Genomic DNA, 22,742 nt, shown 5'->3' on the forward strand with positions numbered 1-22,742 from the left:
TTTTAATCTTGTAAAAATAATTATACTATTCTTTTAAAGTCTCTGTTTATTAAGAGATATGTTATTACTGGTCTCAGTTTGGAAGTTTGACTAAATGATGTTAAAGTGACTTCATAACAGTTTCTGTGGCTAGATAATTTTGAAGCATTAGGGTTTTGTGCAATCCCTTTCTAAGGAGATGGAATTTGTGGATACCAAGTTTTGTCAGTTAAATGGTGGCCCATAGCAGAGTCTTTTGAGTGTGGTGCTATACTGTGGCACATAGACATTATAGAAAATATATTGTACATAGAATTTCCCCCAAAATGATCACATTTTAGGGATCCTAGTAGGAAAACAGCAGGAGTGGTCCATACATCCCACTAGAGATGATTAGGCTAACCACATTTGTTCACTCATTCATTCTCCTTCTCCTTCCAGTTGTGTGTAAGAGATAATATAGATGTACTTCATTAAGTCTTTCAAAATGCTGTTTTCGATATGTCTCGCCGTGTCAGGAACATAGTCATATAGGATATAAAAGTTGAGAATAACTGCAGTACACCATGCTTCTTCTGGGTCTCTTCTAAGTATCCAGGTCATTTTTATTTTTAAGAATAGTATTGCACTCATTCTAGGGAACAGACAGTGTTTACGCAATTAAACTATTTTGAGTAACTGCTGTTAAAAAGATCCCACAGCATAAATCTGACAGAGGACTGGGCTATGTCTGTAAGTAAGCTACGTCTTTTTTCTTGACATCTTCTTCCCAAACTCCCATATGTGGTCCCAGTGAAAAATCTACCATCTCCCCATTCCCACTTTCTTTTATTCCTGGGAGTAGAAAGTTTATCCAGATGGGTCATTCTACCTGCGTTGTTCTGCCATCCCATTCTCTGCCTTGGGGCAGTGTTAGGGCTTGCCCAGCAACCACTGCGCACCACTGAGGCCACACTGAGTCCGCTGGGCAGTAAGTGGGACCCTCCTGCTCTTTTCCACAGGAATATATTTGAGCCATCATTATGGAATGCCAAGACCTTTTTGAATATTATGTCATCCAGCATATTTGCTGTACCTATCAACTTTGACATCCCAGGATTAGAAAAGCATGACAACTTTGCCTTCATCCAAGTTGCTAAAATGGAGCCACTGGATGGGGCGAAGGGCAGAGTACTACATAAGATAAAAATTTTCCTCTCGGCTGAGATGAGTCCATTCATTGTCATATATATTTCTGAGCATAGAAAGGAACCCATTTAAAGAATCTAGGCCCTTCTCTTACTATCTCCTGAACTATTTTGGACTTTGTTTCTTTCATACTCAAGTCTTAAGATCATGTTTATTTAATATTAGAACTAAAACAAATTTAAAAATTAAGTAACCCTATTCTCTCTTTGTAATATATTTACATTGAACTTGAGGTAAATAAATAGCTCCCCTCCAAATTTAGTATAAAAATTATTTTTAATTCTTTCCAGCATTTTCACAACTTCAGAGCATTTCTGATGTATCATTTTTATACTATTCTAACAAGTTTGCATGCTTTAAAAAAATGAACACAAGCTTCTTTATCCTTATTTTGTAAGTATTCTTTTAAATCATTTATGCGTATGAGAACTTTCTGTGTGGCTCGCTGATTTCTTTATGTGTCCCCTCTCTCCCCATCACTTGGTTCCTCATCAGAATCATTTATGATAGTATTGGCAAAAATTCTTTCTGACTTGTTTTCCCAGACTCTGTAAATTCTATGTGATTATCTTTACTTTTCCCCCTGAATTTTAAAAGTCTACTACTGACTCCCTTTGAATTATACCATTTGTTTCTGGAGATTTTTCTGATGGCTAAGATTAAGTCTAAATTTGTCATTTTCCTTTCATGTCCTAGTGGTCACTATTTTGGCAATTATTAACCCCAGATAACAGTAATTTTCTTCCTAAGTTCTCTTTGAGGTTCTTGTTTTGCGGTTCCACTTCCCCAGTTAGTTCATCCCTGTTGGTCATAATTTAGTTAGCTTTTCATGGTTTCTCTGACTTCTAGGAGGCAAAATTGTCTAGTTTCTAATCACTCTGATCAGCTCTACCAGTTTTGTATTGTGTATCAGGTCAGTGTCGTTCATGTCTCCTTCACAGCTGAGCAGTTTTAGTATTCTACTTCTGCTTCCACTTTCCCTTTAATGTCTTGTAGTCACTACCATGATTCTACCATCAGATTCATTTATTTTCATCAAGGTGGACTCTTAACATACAAGAGAAGTATCTTTCCCTCAGTCAGATCAGTTTCTTCAGATTGAGAAGTAGTTTTCTACACTTCTACTGCCCTTTAAACCCCAACTGCCCAAACTCTGGTGCTTCCTATGCAGTCTTATTGTATTAAATTTTTAAATTCCTTTTCTTATAATCTATGCACAAATATATTAATTTGTCTACCTGAGGCCATTATAAGTTTTGTTTATGGCCTTTTCCTGTGAATTTCAGGGTACTTTCTCCACCATTATTTTTCCTCATATAGATGCTAAACTTTATATCATTTGGTTGATAGGGGTTTTTAATACTTCTTTTTAAAATTCTGTTGTTGCTTATCTCAGTTTAAATTTGTTTTCTCAGCTCAGAACATATTCTTCCAAAATCTAGTTTTTATAGTGAGATGTATCCCATCTCTTGCCAAGAACCCACAACTATGATTTCTTAAATCTTGGTCAAAAATAAAATCCTGCATTTTAACCATGTTTTTGTAGCCAGATGTTTATTTCTGTGATCTCCCTTCTCATGCAAGTCACAGCCCTTAGGCAATATCCTGGCCTTCTATTGGTTGGTCATCTGCTCTGGGTTAATCATGTAAGAGGGTGGTGGCTTCTGTTAAAATAGCTGTAAACTCTAGTTTTATTCTCTTGAGATTACGCACATTAATCTGCTGAAGGATAAAGGGGGGGAAGAGGATGTTAAAATGCGATATGGAATTAGATGAACTATATGTCCTTTCAAATTCAAAACTTCCCATTTCATATGTAATAAAAATAAGAGAAGTCTGAATTTATGTGTTAAAACAGTCCCACATAATTTTTTAAAAGAGCAAAACTTTGAGTTTCTTTTTTAAGACTTGAGTTCACAAATCTCTCCTTAATTTAGCATGACGTATTGATTATTTAATATTTTTGAGTGTCCATAGAAGAACTATACTCATATACTCATGTACCAAAGGCGCCTGCCGGGAAGCTACTGTAATCTGAATTAGGTGGTTGGGTGGATCAGTGAGTATTACTGAATTGGCACATGGTGATGATAGCACAGCCGAGTTGCTCTGAGTTTCTCTCCCATTAGCGGCTGCTGGAACTCAGACTGAAGAGAACTGTGCTGGAAATTCCTGCTCAGTGTAATAGTTAATAGCAACTGTTCAAACATAACTTTCTCCTAGGAATATTTGCACACTGAAACTCACACCCTTATGTTATTTCCTCCTCAAAATGTTTTTTGGTTTCCTCCTCAGGGGAACTTGTTTAGATAATAATGCCAAAGGTAGACCTTTGTGAACCATAATCTTATCTCTGCCACACAGATGCAAGTGCAGTTAGTGAAGTCCATAAATTTAGATTAAAAGCTTAAACTAAAACCTCAAGAACCTCAAATAGTCTGCATAAAGCACAGATGCAGCCATGCCTCTGATTGAAGACATTTGGCTCCTCCAGCAGCAGTAACTTGTTAGGCACTGCTGATTTTCTTATGTTCTCAGTCCCTTTTGAGGGTGGGCGGTCTTCTGGTTTTATTATTGAATGATGCTTCTTTATTATTTTTTTGTCAATAATCTGCCCTGTCCCTTTCTGCTGTCAGAATAGTCTGAAGGCTGCATCATCTACTGATGCATTAAATGTGAATAGGGGCTCTCCATGATTTTTCCCACAGCATTCCCTCAGTCTCTCCATATTGGTGGTCGTTTGTGTACAATATTGTTTCACTTTCCATTTTTCTTGCAGTTTCACCACTCTGATTGCCTTTCAACCTGGCTACTTCATTTCATTGCCACTAACTACCTCATCTTCTGTCAAAAGCCTGAATTTCAGGATCTTTCAGGTAGAATGCCAATTTCTATTTTAAAAAGAAAACTTTGTTTTGATCTTTGTACTTAAATTTGAGATGTAATTAACAGAAATAGTAGCTTTTGTAAAACATAAGAATAGTCAATGTAATATATTCCTTTTAAATAAACAGTGTGGTAAATTGAGGAACCTTTCATTTATAGCGACCTGTCTTACATAAGCCGCCTGACCTGTGTTAGACAAGAAGTTTTCTACTGATTATTTGATAGCTCCCATCCATTTTTAAGTGCATCATTGTTGTTTTTTTTAACTCAAGAGATAAGGTGGAGAAATGTCCTCAGGTGGCATTTGGTGGTAATAAACAACATTTGGGTTTTAACCATCTAAGGCAGAAGCAAAATGTAAACAGTACAGATTTTTAAAGGATTTTTTGTAAAAAAAAATTTTAACTGTTCATTACTTATATAGTTCTATAATGCTTATAGTTGAGCATATTTATATAGAAGTCAATTATATTACTTTAGGAAAACAATTTTTTTTTCCGTATTCAAAGAGTGTTGCAGAACTTACCGAGCAAATGTGATTTTTCAGATAAATTGTAAAGAGCAAAGCTAATCAAAGTGTCAGCTTCTAAATGCTGCATAAGAGAAAAGAAAATGAAAAGAGAATAGTTGTCAGAGTAGAAGATCAGTGTAGATACAGGAGTATACTCATGTTATTACCTAGAATAGACTCAAAATATATTAGACCTGAGAGTTCAGGGAAATTGAAGATGGCCTAGTTAAGTAGTTTCCAAACTCTGGAAAGAGGATTCTCCTTGGAGGTGCTTTAAGGTCTTCTGGGGTGGAGTAAGAATGAGGGGAGAGGATGGAGGGAATAGAGAAGGATGAGAAGGCTGCAATTTCGATTCCTGGACTCCTTCCCTCCTTTAGCCAAAGTGGTACCACTTTTATCTGTTTGATATCTTAGAAGTATAAAAAATATTTTATTTGTAGAAAGGATTCTGCTGCTAAAAAATGCAAATGTCTCTTAGTTTTGTTCAGCTACCCATAGTACTGTTAAGGAAACCAAGGAACATGTTGTTAATTCTTGACAGGTATATCAAGCCATCAGCAAACTTCGTGTGCTTCTTGGGAGCAGGGACTGTTGTAGATTTGTAGCCTTACATAGAACTCAACTATAATGCAGTAGATTAACATAATCATATTAAATCAAAAAACCAGATATTTATTAACCATCTCCCGTGGGCAAGAACAAACAAAATCCATTCTCAAAGATAAGGTATGCTTCTGCCTGCTGTCAGTGTACTAGGGACATTCTGATACTGTTACCCAAATAAAAATGAAATGAACTGCATTTTGGTTATAGATCGACCTTAATTATGCCACCTTATGTCATCTTCATTTATAAAAGAAGAATAAGATTATCTTCTATTTACTATCATAAGTAGATGTACAATACATGTGGAGCACTGTATTAGGATTCTCTAGGGAAGAAGAACTAACAGGAGATCTGCACATACTGTGAGATTTTGTAAGATTGTCTCACAGGACTGTGGGGATGCATGAGTCCAAATTCCGCAGGGCGTGCTTCAAGCCGGGAACTCCCATGAAGGTTTTTGATGAATTCTCCTGGAAGAGCTGGCTGGCTGAAGTAGAGATGGAAATTCTCTCTTCTGACTGCTGAAATCCCTTCTTTTCAGGCCTTCAACAGATTAGATGAGACCTCTCTCGTTGCTGCAGGCAGTCTCTTCAGTTGATGGTAGATGTAATCTGCCATAGATGCAAACAGCTTGCTAAAGATTAAAGTCCTTGAAATATCCTCAACAGTAACAATTAAGCCAGTGCTTGCTTGACCAAACAACTGGGCCCCATTACCTGACCAAGTTGACACATGAGCCTTACCATCACAAGTGCTATCCCAATCTTGGGAGAAAGATGCTCTGTAAATCTTTTGAGTTGTTAACTTTCTTTATATTGTGTTACTTATGCAATTGTCTATAAAATATGTTATAACCACCTATCATAGTGAAAAGTAGGGTTCCAGGATGTACTTTTAGAAGGCAGGGGAAAGAGCTGAGGCTGTTAGTGATTATCGTGTATTTCTGTGATAGGAACTTAAAGACGTGAGTGCTCAGAATCAGCAGTACCTCCTCATGCCCGGGAACCTGCTGCCTCCTTGAGCAGAAAAGGAAAACCCCTGCTGAATGAGGGTGAATTTGAAAGTCTAAATCAAAGATCACAAACTGTGGTCCACAGATTGATGCAACTTGCTTAGAGGTTTCATTTGGCCCACACACTATTTTTCAAATTTAATGCCAACATTTTAAAATTGTGACATGTCACATTTAAAAAATATAAATTTCTGGCTTCTCTTGAGAAATTGGGGTGATCTGGCCACTCTGGTCCCACCTTCCCACAAGGGAGGCTCACACTCTCCAGCACATCCCAGCCCCCTCCCCTCCCTGCTGTCTTCCACCTGGCCCACTTCCTGTAGGTGCTTTATCAACCTGAACCCTGTGGGCATTTGAGTTTGTGACCCCAGGCCCAGAGAGCCTACTTTTTAGCTATTAGGAAAGCACTTCAGGGTCTCTTCTCTGGGAGCTCATTTTAGAAAGCAGATCTGGGAGAGATCTGTTTGAGGAAGTGGATGCAGTATTTTTCACTTGGAAACCTCCCCCTCTTTCTTGTCTGTGCACGGAGTGCTTTTGCTATGCATTAACTGACCTTATACCATAGTTCTTACCCAGTATTAATTTAAAGCAACCACCATGCATTCCAAAGATTTTTCATTTGCATTGCTGAGAAGGTTCTATTTATTAAAGACGTTTCTTAGAAGATAAAAGTATGCAAAGGTACATGAAATGAATAGCATCCTATTTATTCTTTGCATATGTTCATTTTCAGTCTTGCCTCCTTTTCAGCCATTACTGATTTATAGCCCCAAAATGCCTTATTCAAATATTGACTATTACCATTTGAAATCCTTATGTTAAAATGGAAAACAAGCTTACACGCACGCATACACACATACAGCGCATTTGTGATCTCATGCTTTTCTTGTTCTGATTTTTAAAATTATATTCTTCTGCATATCACCTTCATCTTTTCATCAGCCTTTATTGGTTTTTGCTCTTTGATAGAGATCAGCTGCCTCTGCCTCCAGGCCATTATTTAACCCTCTCCCAAGCCTCTCTCCACTCTACCGCATTCTCATCTCCACCCTGCTTCTCTCACTTCCTACCCCCTTGTGTTCCCATCACACTGGCCTCCGTGCCAAGAGTATTTCCAGCTCTGCCTGGAATGTTCTTCCCCCAGACCTTTGCCAGGCTCCCTCCCTTGCCTCATTCAGATCTCTGCTCAGTTGTCCCTTGCTCACAGCCTTCCCTGGCCTTCTGACCTAAAATAGCAACAACCCTTCCCCTTCCCTGACCATGAAATAATAGATTGCACATGCAGTTTAAATCCACATTACGTTAAAGCCAAAATAAGACCTTCTATGTCCTTAGAAGGGCTAACTTAGGTAACATTCTGGCTTTTATTAACTTCAGCTACAACTTTTGACTCCAACTCTGATTATTTAGAATTCTGAATTTTTGAAAAATGTTTTCTTATTAACTGGAGAATTATTAATGGAGAATTTCAAACCTCTACTAAAATAAATAGTATAGTGAATGCCTGTTCCATCACCCAGTCATCAGCTCATGATAAACTCATAAGCTAATTTCAACTAACTCAACTTCTTTCTCTTATGTTATTTTGAAGCAAATCCCAAATACCTTATTTTATCCATAAATATTTTGGTACATATCTCTAAAACATAAGGACATTTTTTTACATTATGTCCATATCATTATTACACTAATGTAAACTAACATTAAATTCTTAAGTCATCGTATATCTAGTACATATTTACATTTTACATATTTACATTTCTAGCTGTCTCATAAATGTCATAATTTTTCAAACGTTTTGTTTGAATTGTACTCCAAATAAGGACCACACATTGCAATTGCTTGATATATCTTCTAAGAATCTTATGAACTGTAGGTTTTTGTTCCACTTTTTTATTTTTTGAAGAACTGGATTGTTTGTCCTGTAGAGTTTATTTATTGCATCCCTTGATAGAGTAAACATGCATCTCTATTCTCTATTTTCTATAAATTTGTAAAGTATCCAGAGGCTTGATCAGATTCAAGTTCAGTTTCTTTGAAAAGACTTTTCCTATGTGTTATCATGTATTTCCATTAGAAGAAATACAATGTTTGGTTATTTTTGTGATAAAAGATGAGTCAGTTTTCATCTCTAGGGGGAAAAAGTTTTATTAATAAAGAAAAGGAAAATAACGAGTACTGTTGATGAAGCAGTAGACAAGATGTATAGAATTGTGATTCACATATTGACATGTGCCCTGATTATTGATTTAACCAAAATTATATTATAATGATTTTGAAGATTTAAGGCAGGAGTTCTTAACCAGGGGTCCATGGACCCGGGTCCATGGAAGGATGTCAGGGGGTCCATGAGCTTGAATTGAAAATTTTAAAAAAACATTATTCTTGTAGAGATGTGTTGGTGCGGGTGTGATATGTTTATTAAATAATACACAGTATAGTGTGGACTTAGTATGATTTTTATTTTGACGTAGCATGTTCTGAGTATAGTGGATAACTGCCTGCAAAAAGGTTGTAAGGAAAACTTGAATTTCTAAATGTTTGCTAAAAATGACGATTTGAACAGATGTTGAACCATGTTAGGTTATCAGGTATAGAAATTATGGGAAAGTTGTAAAATGTAATTTTGAATAATCCTAAAATTTAATTTAAAGACATGCCAGTGTTGAGTGTCATAAAACTATCTGCTGTTAATTCTGAGAAGGGGTCTGTGGTTTTCATCTGACTGGCAAAGGAGTCTATGGAACAATAAAGATTAAGGACCCCTGATTTAAGGGAAGGGTAACAAAGCTGGGTTCTTATCTGTTGATTAGGAAATCAGTAGTTAATATCTAAATTTTACCCATTGAGAGATATCTAGAAATTTGAAGGCAAAATCCAAAACAAGAAGCTCAGAGCTGATGGTAGTTGCCTCGGTTGAGTGTGAGGGGTTAGTGGGAGAGAAGCAGGGAGAACTGGAGAGGGTTGGCAGGGTTTTCTTGGTTTGGTTTTGAGCCTTTTAGCGCTATTTGATTTTTTAAAATTATGAGTGTATGTTACTTTGATATTTATATTAAATAAAATAAAATATATTCAGTTAATATTCTTTTTCTAAACATTTTAGTGGAAGAACGCAGTTTTGTTGAGAAGCACAGATGGCCATCGAATATGTACTTGAAACAGCTTGCGGAATACAGGAAGTATATTCACTCCCGGAAATGTCGTTGCTTAATAATGTAACCTGGAGCTTTTATATAGCTATACTTTTTTTGTCTCTTTTTTAGGAGGTACCAGGGCTTGAACCCAGGCCCTTATACATGGGAGGCAGGTGCTCAACTCCTGAGCTACACCAGCTTCCCTATATATACTTTTTAAAAAAATTGTTAAAAATGGGATACCTCTGGGTTCCAGTAAAATTCTTGTGACAGAAACCAATTATGGGTATTTTTAAAAAAATGACTATACAGATTAATGCATTTATTAATTCCCTTTGAAAGAAAACACTGTTTTAGTCTTAAAAGGGAACAAAATATACCATAGACTGCAATTAACACTTTACCCTAGTGTCTAAAGCTATTGAATAACTTCTTTTCCCCTTTAAGATGCTATGTTGCTTCAATTATATTGTTTCCCCAGTCAGAAATACTGATGTTAAAAATAATCACATAGGATTAACAGAAGTTTCATCAGATCATCGTTGTTCTATTAAAATAAGGGACATTTAAAGACCCAGTGTAACTATTTCTATCCTGAGAAATCTAGGGGAAGACTGATGTAACATGAGATTTTAGGAATAGAAGTTTGCCTGGAACAATCAATAACAGTGTTTGAATCATCATGAAAAAAGAAAATGAAAAAAAAACCTGTTTTTCACCTGGACACCCCAACCCAGCCTCCTTGTCTCCTCCGTAGGATTCTGATTTGGCAGGAGGCCTAGACAGGACTGGCTTCTGGGGTGCGCTCAGGAGCCCTGCATTGGGTTCAGTGCTCTGCTGTTGCCATCTTGACATTCTTAATAATGTTTGAACAAGGGGCCCTGCGTTTTCACTTTGCACAGTGCCCCCAAATTATTTTCTTGCCCAATCATCATTCTCTCTGACAGCAGGACAAAGGCACTGATATCAAGGGCAGGGGACACCTGGAGCAAAGTGACATGGTGGGGCTTCCCCGTGGGGAGGTCTGTTCCATCCAGGGCCTCCATTGCCCCCTCGGCTGGGAGGTGAGGAATGCATTGTGTGTTGTCTTAGCTTTGAAACACTGACAAGCACTGGCACTATAAGCAAATAGTTTCCTGATGATTCTGTAAGACCAGGATGTTGGTAAGAATGAGTTACAAGCATGGCCTTCATACGCATTTAAAAAGATGCTCACAGGAAAAGATGCTCTTTAGAGAATTTGCTATGGAAGGCTTAAGATGTTTTTGTTCTAATGTATTTAAGATTAGGGTGTCGGAATTGTTTGAATTCTTTCTGAGGACCCAAAATTTGTTCGATGAGGAGTAGCATGAATCTTGTCTTCAGGATAACTCAGTAAGTTAAAAGAAAGAATGTAAGTCAAAGACTTAGTACGTGTAGAAAAAAATGGTCCTAGGACAAAGGACAGGACTGCAGTTTGTCTGCAGCATATGTCCACAGTAATAATTGCATCAGAAGCTTATAGGCCTAGAGGTGGGAAACCAGGTTACTATTTATTGTTAGCATCATTTTCGTCTGTAATTCATTGTTGACATTTTTCAATTTTTCTTTTAATTTCCAGAAGATTTAGAACATCCATAGTTTTTTTTCCAGCTGTTCAAAGGTTTGATTGAACCATTTTATACTAAGTACTAGATTCACATACAGTTAGCCTTTGAACATATATCAAGACTGGTGGAGTAAAATAGTAAAAATAGACCTCTTTCAAGAAAACTGATTTTAATTGGACTGTGTTAATGAATATTATTGGAATGTATTTTTTAAAATTTTAATCACTTGTGTTAAATGAACTATCGACAAATCCAATTTGACAAGGATTAGCACTGTAAAGAATAGATACTGTAGTAAATTTCTAGAAATTCATTCACATTTAAGAACTTGTAAAACACAGTGATAGACTTTTGTTCTTCACAGCATATTCTTATTCATAAGTGAATTACAGCATTAAAAACTCTAAATTAGTAACTTTTAGCCTAGGAAATTGAAAAATATAAGTTCCAAAGCAAAATTAAGTATTTTCTTGAACGTCTTATTTCACATTTAAAGAGACCATTGATTTTTGTTGTTGTTGTTTGACCTGAGTGGGAGTTGGGTTTGGATGCTGGTGCTCCATTGGTGTTGAGCGTGTGGTTTTTATTATGCAAGTTCTTTACCACCTTGTATCAGTGACTCAGATACCCACCCAGATGTGATAGTTGTCCAGAGCTAGTTGGTAATAAAATCAGTGTTTAAGCCAAGTTTGGATATAGACTTTAAATTAACTCAGTTTAAAATAAAATACCTTTAAATTAAGTCAATTTAAAATAAAAAGAAATTTTTAAATGCTTGTAAACTATCTTGGAGAAATGAGTGAGGTTTTTCTTAATTGAAAGATTGTTTCTATATGGGTGTGTACTTTGTGCTCATCTCTGCTTCAGAATATTTACCAATCATTTTATCTAAAGAAGATACTATATGGTAGAACTAAGGTCTTTATTTTCTGGGCCCTATTTAACTTTCTGTATACTTCTGACTACTCTGTGTTCATATTATAGGAACTAGACTTGTAAGAACGTTCAGTATCATGATTGAAATTCACATTGGTCCAAGCCCGCATGGTGGCTTTATTGTAGGCAGTAGCAGAAGACTGAAGAATTAGATAAATTTGGCTTGAACACAGCTAAACTTTTCAAGAGTAATTTAAAAACTACACTACACTGATATAGTTAGATAAAAGTGTCTTCACAGAGTACTTTATTTTATTTAAAGCCTCTCTTTAATTTAACCTTCAATAATTTTGCAAAGAAAAGGAGGGTATGTGTGTATTTTAATACAGCCTGACTTAAATTTATATGTTTTTAGCTTTAGTATTTAACATTTTGTAACAAATAAACCTTTTTTAAAAATAAATTTAATGTAGTGTACTGTGGTTATTTTACCTTGACTACTGAAATGCTGAAATGAATTTGGGAGATATTCCCTTGTGTTTTTTTCCTCAGACCTAATAATTACGTTCCACAGGTAATTTCCATTATGTGTCAAATATTTTAAAAGTTGCTGGTTGTATGGATGACTCATAAATGCGTGATGAGATAAAGAGGATTATATTGCCTTTAATAGCTGGTACAGAGAATTACTCCTATACTGCCTTTATTTAGAAAACTGCTTTAACAGTTGATTATCATGGAAGCTTGAGCATTGGCTGGGGCCAAGACTTCTAAGAAGTGGAGAATCTGCTCTGTGTAACTGGGGATTCAGAATTTGGAACTTCCCAGGGCTCAGGGGCCCAGACAGGAAAGGCCCCTTTCCTCTGGGGAGGGATTGTGCAGCATGGGGAACCTCTCCCCACAAGGTTCCCAAAATGCCAGTAAAGTCGACTGAACTCATAAAGGACCCCACACTTCCATTAGAATTCAGTTCCTAACACAGATCTGATCTGGGTCTAGAAGACCCCAGTCTCCCATAGAAGGAACTCCCCAGTCCTCCTCATGGCCCCATCGCTTCAGTCTGTGCATTCCCGTTCTCCTTTCCAACCTCATCTTGAGACATTGGACTGTACGTCCAGATTGTCTCTCTACTCACATGCCTCATATTCTTCCTACAGCTTGGGCTGAGTTGCCATCCCTGTCTACTTTGCAAAATCCCAGACAGCCTATAAATCCCAACTTAAAAAAAAAAATATTTATTTATTTTTATTTCTCTCCCCCCGCCCCGTCCCGTTGTCTGCCCTCTGTCCACTCACTGTGTGTTCTTCTGTGTCCACTTGCACCCTCGGTGGCACCGGGAAACTGCGTCTTTTTTTTTTGTACATCATCTTGCTGCGTCAGCTCTCTGGGTGTGCAGCGCCACTCCTGGACGGGTTGCGCTTTTTTTTCACGCAGGGCAGCTCTTCTTGCAGGGCACACTCCTTGCGTGTGGGGCACCCTGATGTGGAGGCACCCCTGTGTAGCGTAGCACTCCTTGCGTGCAGGAGCTCTGCACATGGGCCAGCTCACCACCCTGGACCCTCCCATGTGGTAGGCAGACACTCTATCAGTTGAGTCACGTCCGCTTCCCTAAATCCCAACTTAAATGACTTCTTTGATTCGCTTTCTATGACTCTCCAAAGAAGAACTGCTCGTACGTATATCTTCCCTGAGCTCTTTGAACATACCTTTCTTTTGGCATTTATTGCAGTTCTGTGTATTTGTGTATTGGTGGTTTCTGATTGGCTGTAACTTGAGGGCAGGTACCTTACCTTATCTTTATCTTTTTGACTCTCCTCCCCAGCTGTTCACCAAGCACAGGACCTGGCATTAAACTGTGTTTATAGTAAATGGTACTGAAGAGCCCAGATTGCCTCAACTGTGACAACATTTGAAAGTTTGCAAATGCAAATGAAGAGCAGGCTCACATTTGAAGTTTTGTTTGCCCTGTGGCTGGAAAAGTCAGAGTGAGCTAGTATGTGGGGCCTAGGGTAGCCAGGGTGGCCAGTTTTCTGGGAAGTTGATGAACATAGAATGGAAATGTGATGAAACAGTGCAGGGGTACAGAGGGGTGCAAAATATTCCTTGGAGACACCTCTGCCAGGAAGTGGATGTTGGAGATGGGGCAATGTATTAGTCAGCCAAAGGGGTGCTGATGCAAAATACCAGAAATCTTTTGGCTTTTATAAAGGGTGTTGATTTGGGGTAGAAGCTTACAGTTACCAGGCTATAAAGTGTAAGTTATTTCCCTCACCAAAATCTGTTTCCACATGTTGGAGCAAGAAGGTTGCCGGTCTCTGAGAGATTTCAGTCTCCCTCTTCCTCCTAAGGCTCCATGGTCCCAGTTCCTCAAGCTTTGTCTCTCTCCCCTGGGGCTCGACTCTTTCCAGGCTCAGCTGCTCTAGTCTCTTCACAAGGTCAGCTGCGGACTATCAGGCTCACTCTCTTCCTGGGGCCTCTGCAGTGTCTATGGAGCCATCTCTATTCTTCTGTGTTCTTCTCCTGTGTGTTTACTTCCTGGGGTTCCAGCAGCAAAAATCTCCAACTAACTCCTCTGCCCTATTGTTTTCTCATCAGTGTCCTACTGATGTGACCCAATCAAAGCCTTAATCATTATTTAATCAAGTAAAAGTGAAACCTCTGAATTTAATACAATCTAATACACCCAGAGGAACCAGTTTACAAGCATAATTCAATATCTATTTTTTGGAATTCATAAATAATACTAAACTGCTACAGGCAGTAAGATGGAAGCAGGGATGGAAGAGTTCCTGTTGGACACAGTGAAGGGGAAACTGCTCCAGTGTACATAGAATTTGGCTGTATGCAAAGGATCCTTTAATTGCATGTTAATGATTTCCCTGGGAGTGGCAGGCTATGTGCTCAGAATCATGGTTGTCTTGCTCTACTGTCATGGCTTAATATTCAACCAACAAGCTAATAATCAGCATTAGCATCAGTGGGTCTAACATTCTCTTAGTATATTCAGAGAAATAGTCCTATTTAAGAAAATCGCATGCAAGTTAGTGACCACAGTGTATTACTTTTAAAAAATTAGGAAGAGATGGGATCTCAGCCCCTCCTCCTTTGTTGGGAACTTGGACTAGATCTGCTGGCATCCTTGATTCAAAAACAAATGTATGAAAACTGAAACATTAATTTGCCTTTACAGGTTGTTCCTAATCCCTCATCTGTGATTTAGCACCTATCTTGTTTAACCTACAGTCAAGTCCTTTTATCCTGTTTCTTCTTCCTCTGCTTCCCTGCATCACCACTGAAACCCTTTTGCTCTTAATACTTGTAACCCCTGTGACTCCAGAGGCCTCAATGGTTTAGCCTCTGATATGTCATGTTCAAGCAGAACAAGAGCAGTTCAACAGCCAAAAATTATGAAAAGTATCTCATTTTTTATTTTAATTTTTAGTGTTAAAATTTTATAATAATATAATTGCCTGGTTCAAAGCTCAAAATAACATAAAAAGTGTACTTTGAGAAGAGAATCCTTATTCTCTCCCTATTTTCCTCTACTCCCTTTCCCAGATCCCCTATAGGTAATCACTCTTATTACTTTCTTGCACATCATTGTAGTGTTTCTGCAAATAAGGCATAGTTTCATCTTTCCCCTAAAATAGAATAATATCCCCCCCCCCAAAAAAAAAGATGTCCACATCTAATCATCAGAACCTGTGAATTTGTTACCTTTTTCATGGCAGAAGGGACTTTGCAGGTGAGATTAAGTTAAGGATCTTGAGATGGGGAGATTATCCACGTGGGCCCAGTGTAATCACAAGGGTCCTTTTTTTTTTAACTTTATTTTATTTATTTATTTTTTAAGATTTATTTATTTATTTAATTTCCCCCCTTTCCCCTGGTTGTCTGTTCTTGGTGTCTGTTTGCTGCATCTTGTTTCTTTGTCCGCTTCTGTTGTCGTCAGCTGCACGGGAAGTGTGGGCGGCGCCATTCCTGGGCAGGCTGCACTTTCTTTTCACGCTGGGCGGCTTTCCTCACAGGCGCACTCCTTGCGCGTGGGGGCTCCCCCACGCAGGGGTCACCCTTGCGTGGCGCGGCACTCCTTGAGCGCATCAGCACTGCGCATGGGCCAGCTCCACACGGGTCAAGGAGGCCCGGGGTTTGAACCACGGACCTCCCATGTGGTAGACGGACGCCCTAACCACTGGGCCAAAGTCCGTTTCCCGACAAGGGTCCTTTTAAGAGGGAGGCAGGGACGTTAGAGTTAGGGGAGGCGGCAATGTGATGACAGAGAGATTTGAAGATGCTGTGCTTAGAAAATAGAGGAAGAGGTCATAAGCCAAGGAGTGACAGTTTCTAGAAGCTGAAAGAGGTAAGGAAACAGATTCTCCCCACAGAGCCTTCAGAAGGAACCAGGCCTGCCAACAGCTGGTCTTTAGCCCAGTCAGGCTGATTTTGGTCTTCTGACATCCAAAACTGTTAAGATAACTAATAAATTTGTGGGGTTTTTTGTTTGTTTTTTTATGGACCACGGGCTGGGGATTGAACCTGGGACTTCATATGTGGGAAGCCGGCACTCAACCCCAGAGCAACATCAGCTTCCCTGAGTTGGGTTTTTCGTTTGTTTTCAGTGTTTCAGGAGGCACCATGAACCAAACCTGGGACCTCTCGTGTGGGAGGTGGGCACTCAACAGCCACATCTGCTTCCAAATTTGTGTTGTTTTAAGCCACTAAGTTTGTGATTACTTGTTACAGCAGTAATAGGAAACTAATGTACCCGCTTTTTACACAAAGGTGTTACTCTAGTCTGCTAAAGCTGCTCAAGCAGATACCATAAAATGGGTTGTTAAAATTTTAACAATGGGAATTTATTAGTTTACAAGCTTACAGTATTAAGGGTGAGAAAATGTCCAAATCAAGGCATCACTAGGTGATATTCCAGGTTTCTTTGCATTCAACTTCTTGCTTCTGTGACTTTCTCTCACTTTTGTCTCTCCATATTCATCCTGCTTGTAAAGGATTCCTGCAAGAGGATTAAGACCCACCCTGAATGAGGCAGGTCGAATCTTAAGATCCCACTCCGCAAAAGATCCTATTTACAATGGGTCCACACCCACAGGAATGGATTAACTTTAAGAACATACTTTTCTGGGGTCCATAACAGCTTCAAACCATCACAGGTGGCATGAATTATGTCCTTTGTTTGCATCATCACTGAACACAGCAGTTCATTACATCAGTTGTCCTCAAACTGTCACAGTGATCAGAATTACCTGAAGAATTGAACTGCAGAATGCTGGGCCCCAGGCCCAGAGCTCAGGTGCTACTGGGGCCGCTGGTCCCCAGGTCACACTCTGAGAACAATTCCAGTTCTCTCCTGTCTGGAAATCACACACCGCCCAGCTCCTCCTGGGCTTTCCTTCTCTCACCCACCACCCTGCCAGCTCATTGAGGCTTCCCGTCCTCAGGTGTGAGCTGGCCCCTGGCCCCTGGACCCAAGACCGTCCCTCTCCTAGCCCTGTTCAGAGCCCTGTCGCCCTGCTGCAGAACTGCATGGCCGAAAGGCCAGACTTTGCCCTGAGCCCAGGCAGGTGGAGCAGCCACTCAGAGCCATCCAGAATGTTGGGGGGAGGGTGGCCGAGGAATTGGGGGTTGGGGTCAAATTCTGGGTCACACAGGAAGCTTCCTGCAGGCTCCCTGCCCAGTCTTGTAAACCTTCCCGTCTCCTCGTCTGGTTGGGGTTTCCCTGGGCTTGCGCTGAGTGCTGGGCCCTTGACCCCTGTGCCCTGTCGATGACGCAGGGCTGTGCATTCTCAGGAATTAATTTAGAATTAAATTCTGAAAGGACTTCAAAAGAGCCCAAACACACTTTTAAAGGAGTTTTGACAAGAAATTTGAGATTCTTTTTGTTTACAAAGACAGATAGGCCACTATCTCAAACTATACATTTTCAGTGGAAAATTGTCTACCTTTTTAGCTTCTTTTGCTTTTTAAAATATTCAGCCACCCTGTAAGAACTGGAAACAGTATGGAGAACAATGACAAGTAGTCTTTTTAAGCCAAAGGTCCTTGTAGGACATTTGGTTAAACCAGTTTTATGACTCCTGGGAAGTTTTATTATGGGTCCCACGGAGTTACAAAGTAACCGCTTCACTTATGAGGCTTACTTGGAATTTCGGAGTGCTTTTCCCTTCTGCCTACCAATGGCGAGTATCTTGTTTTTGCCTTTACTTTTAGTTAAATTGAAGGCTGTAGAAAAATAACTCAGTTTTTCTCAGTTTAAATTTTCAAAAAATTAAAATATACATAGAAATTTTTTTTTTTCCCTAGAAATCCCTTGTCTAATTCTCCCCATTGTTGCCTGGGTAATTGAACACATCATTGTTCATGGGGTTTTGTCTCCTTGGCTGAAACGGGAAGAGGCTTGGTTTTCTAAATTTACATTGACTTCTTTTAAGGAACTGAATTGCCTCAAAGCAACTAGAACATTTTCGTCTAGAGTAACTATTAATATATATATATTAAACTCCCTGAGAGGCCTCCCAGCAAACTTCCCCAGTAAACACAGATTGCAATGCTGCGAGGCCAGGCAATTTTTAAATGCTTTCCTTAGCTAGATGGAAAGCAAAAGTTAAGACAGTTTCTTGGCAAGAATTCAAATTTTTAGATGATCCTTTAAATAAATAATAGGTACTATTAGATATAGCCTGGGCACTCTCCTAAGCTGCACATGTCTACTACCCCCATTGACAAAACTTTCTCTTCCGTAATCCTCACGTCTTTTAATGAGTATTATAAGAAAGGCTGACCTTGTGAAAGACTTTAATAATAGTGGGCATCAGAGGTTCCTAAACTGCTATAGGGTGTCAGTCTGGATGTACTTGTTGCTTGTACTTTATTTCATTTTTGTATCTCTTTAGCATAATTTTTTAAATTTATTTTTTAATATTGCCTTTTTTAAAAAGATAGATCACTCAAAACTTTACGTTAAAAAATAGCCTCATTTTGAAACATGATTGTTGCTTGAGAAATGTCTGTTGCATGTAGCGAGGCACAGTTAATGGAGAACCCAGCAGAGGCACTGGTCTCCACATGAAGAGTTGGACCGTTGGGGTCCACATGCCCCATTTCTGCTCAGGACCCAGGGAGCTTGGCCAGAGGGTGTAGCCCCAGGGAGGGGTATTGGGGAAGTGGATCACAGAGGCAGGCAAAGCACTACCCTTGACGGGCTTCAAGGGCAAGACCAAGTGTGCAGAGACACCCCAGGGCTTTGGGGGCTGTGTCGTCCTGGCAGGGGTGAAATTCAGTGAAATTTCTGTTATTACTGTCTATGTGAACTCCATAGGGTGGTGAGGCCTCAGGAAATTGAGGTATTACTTATCATTTCAACATTACCACTTATTTACTGTGCTTTTACTAAGTGCCAGACATTTTGCATACACTGTTTTATTTAGAAAATACAAGATTGCATAAGAAAGTAGTCTGGTAGAACGGTTGACCACACGGGTGATGAAGCCAGGCTGCCTGGGATGGTTCAGATCCCAGCTCCACCTCTTACTGTGTGACCTTGGACAGGTGAACTGGCCTCTCTCGGGACATTATTTGCTCATTTATAAAATGGGGCTAATTAATGAACCAACCTCATTGTGCCATTGGGAGGAGTAAATGAGGTAATCTCTGTCTTATCACCAGCTGGTTACAAATAAAAAACAGTGCCTTGCACAGACTGACCACTCCAAAAGTATTGCCACCAAATGCCTTTCAAGGGGAAACTTTCAGTTTTCAGAGTGGGAGGAAGAGGCTGGTAAATGACAGTAAATACCAGTAAACTGCTCTCTCCACACGATGGTTATCGTCACCCGTGCCGCCACTCTCAGGGCAGGCAACGTGGGGTCTGGTCCCTGGTGTGGTTTGCTGACACCAGAGAAGTACAAAAGAATCCCTGTCAACCAGATCTGTGGGGGTGGAGGGAGGGGGAAGGATGTGGGCCAACTGCTGCTAACTGCTTTTGGAAGGCAGCTATGCCCACCACTATACCACCAACGCTGCACAGCATGGTAACCGCTTTTGATTAGCCCCTTCAGATCACTGGGTGCCCAGCTCCAAATCACCCGAACAACGTTGGCAGAAGTCTTTAAATGGTATGCCCTCTCAGAGCTGCGGGGGACCCTTGAAGGGCTGCATTGGCTGGGCAGGGGCTGGCGCAAGAAAGAGCATATTTCAGGAGTCATGGAAGAAGCTCCTGGTGCCCTTCCTGATCCCCCCCTTCTCCCTCCAAACTGTAGCGCAGTTTGGAGTTGGCTGGCACTCCCATTCTGGGTCCTTGACCTTATTCTGGCTGGGAAAGACTGAGTTGGGAAACTTCTCCCCATATGCCTGTTCTCTCAGAATTTGCCCTCCAGGAAAGAGCAGCTTGAGGCAATGAAAGCAGAGCAAGAAGCTATTGAGGTGGATGGCCTGGGGCTTATCTCCTTTAAGACCTGTAGTCCAGCACCCAGGAGAGGGAGAAGATCAGTTTTCAGATTTATATTTACATTTTATTTAAATGTAATCATACAATACGTTACACAACATATTTATTTCCTAGTAATGCAATCCTTTTGTGTCTGGCTTGCTTCACTCAACATAATGTCCCCCCAGGTTCATCCATGTTGTCATGTGCTTTATGACTTCATTTCTTCTTACAGCTGCATAATATTCCATCGTGAATACACCACAGTTTGTTTAACCATTCATCAGTTGATGGACACCTGGGTTGTTTACAACTTTTGACAATTGTGAATAATGCCGCTATGAACACAGGTATGCAGATGTCTATTCATGTCACTGCTCTCAGTTCTTCTGGGTATATACCCAGTAGTGGTACTGCAGGGCCACATGCAAATCTATATTCAACTTCTTTAGGAACTGCCAAACAGCCCTCCACAGTGGCTGTATTGTTCTGCATTCCCACCAGCAGAGATTAAGTGTTCCTATATCTCCACATCCTCTCCCAACACTTGTAGTTCTCTCTTTTTAATAGTGGCCATTCTGATAGTGTAAATGGATAACTCATTGTAGTTTTGATTTTCATTTCCCTAATCACTAGTAATATTGAACATTTTTTCTTTTTTCTTTTTGGCCATTTGTATTTCTTCTTTGGACAAATGTCTATTGAAGTATTTTGCCCATTTTTTTTTTCATTGTCTTTTTATTGTTGAGTTGTAACATCTCTTTATATCTCATGGATATTAAACGCTTATTGAACATGTGATTTCCAAATGTTTTCTCTCATTGAGTTGACTGCTTTTTCATACTTTTGACAAAGTCCTGTGAGGTGCAAAAGTGTTTAATTTTGAGAAAGTCCTATTTATCTATTTTTTCTTTTCTTGCATGTGTTTTGGGGGTAAGGTCAAAGAAACCACCATCTACCATAAGGTCTTTAAAATGTTTCCCTTTATTTTCTTCTAGTATTTCTATGGTCCTGGCTTTATATTTAGGTCTTTGAACCATTTTGAGTTGATTCTTGTATAGGGAGTGAGATAGGGGTCCTCTTTCATTCTTTTGTTAATAGATGTCCAGTTCTCCCAGCACCATTTATTGAAGAGACTGTTCTGTCCTGTTAACATGGACTTGATAGATTTGTCATAACCAGTTGACCATAGAGGTGAGGGTTTATTTCTGGACTCTCAGTTCTATTCCACTGATTGATAATGTTTATCTTTGCGCCATTACCATGCTGTTTTGACCACTGTAGATTTGTAATATCTTTCAAGGTGAGGCAGTGAAATTCCTCCCATGTCACTTTTCTTTTTTAGAATGCTGACTATTCAGGTGCACTTTCCCTTCAAATGAATTTTGTAATTGCCTTTTCTATTTTTGTGAAGTAGGCTGTTGGAATTTTGATTGGTATTACATTTAATCTATAATTCAGTTTGGGTAGGATTGACATCTTCACAGTATTTCATCTTCTGATCCATTAACATTGAATGTCTTTCCATTTGTTTAGGTATTCATTGATTTCTTTTAGCATTGTTTTGTAGTTTTCTGCATATAGGTTCTGTTCTTCTTTGGTTAAATAGATTCCTAGGTACTTGAGTCTTTTTACTGCTAGTGTAAATGGAATTTTTTTCCCCTGACTTCTTCCTCAGATTGCTCAATACTAGTGTACAAATACATTACTGATTTTTGTGTGTTGATCTTGTATCCTGCCACTTTGCTGAACTCATTTATTAGCTCAAGTAGCTTTGTCTTAGACATTTCAGAATTTTCTAAATATAGGATCATGTCATCCTCAAATAGTGAGAGTTTAACTTCCTCTTTTCCTATTTGGATGCCTGTATTATTTTTTTCTTGTCTAATTGCTCTAATTAAAACTTCTATTACAATGTTGAATAACTGGTGACAGTGGACATCCTTGTCTTGTTTCCAATCTTAGAGGTAAAGCTTTCAACCTTTCCTCATTAAATATGATATTGGCTATGGGTTTTTCATATATGCCTTTTATAATATTGAGGAATTTTCCTTCTATTCCAATCTTTTGAAGTGTTTTTATCAAGAAAAGATATTGGATTTTGTTGAATGCCTTTTCTGCATCAGTTGAGATGATCATGTGTTTTTTTCCTTCAATTTGTTAATGCGTAGTGTATTACATTGATTAATTTTCTTATGTTGAACCAGCCTTGCATACCAGGAATAAATTCCACTTGGTCATGATGTATAAGTCTTTGATATGCTGTTGAATTTGATTTGCAAGTATTATTTTGAGAATTTTTGTATCTATGTTCAATAGAGAGATTGACCTGTGATTTTCCTTTCTTGTAATGTCTTTAGCTAGCTTTGGTATTAGGATGATGCTGGCTTCATAATACATGTTGCATAATTTTCTCTCCTCTTCAATTTTTTGGATGAGTGTAAACAGGATTGGTGTTAATTCTTCTCCAAATGCTTGGTAGACTTCACCTGTGAAGCCATTTGGTCCTGGACTTTTCTTA

At 39.1% G+C, this 22,742-nt stretch overlaps 2 protein-coding genes across 4 annotated transcripts in view; one reads left to right on the forward strand and one right to left on the reverse strand.

The window, feature by feature from the left end:
• The window catches only part of RHOBTB3 (Rho related BTB domain containing 3), a 65,354-nt gene extending 53,110 nt beyond the window's left edge, over positions 1-12,244 (forward strand). The window contains exons 11-12 of one of the 2 annotated variants that reach the window (XM_023592348.3): positions 3,947-4,043; positions 9,286-12,244. In XM_023592348.3, coding sequence (XP_023448116.1) covers positions 3,947-4,043; positions 9,286-9,401 — 213 coding nt within the window. In that variant the 3' untranslated portion in view covers positions 9,402-12,244. The remainder of the gene's footprint in view (positions 1-3,946; positions 4,044-9,285) is intronic. The other variant, XM_004470655.5, reaches the window with a different exon arrangement.
• The window catches only part of GLRX (glutaredoxin), a 41,143-nt gene continuing 19,825 nt past the window's right edge, over positions 1,425-22,742 (reverse strand). Inside the window, exon 3 of one of the 2 annotated variants that reach the window (XM_004470654.5) lies at positions 1,425-5,781. The gene's annotated coding sequence lies outside the window, so the exon portion shown is untranslated. Of the gene's footprint in view, positions 5,782-16,612; positions 16,793-22,742 lie in introns of those variants that run through there. The other variant, XM_012529879.4, reaches the window with a different exon arrangement.

Source organism: Dasypus novemcinctus, chromosome 2 (assembly GCF_030445035.2).
Source record: "Dasypus novemcinctus isolate mDasNov1 chromosome 2, mDasNov1.1.hap2, whole genome shotgun sequence".
NCBI lineage: Eukaryota > Metazoa > Chordata > Mammalia > Cingulata > Dasypodidae > Dasypus > Dasypus novemcinctus.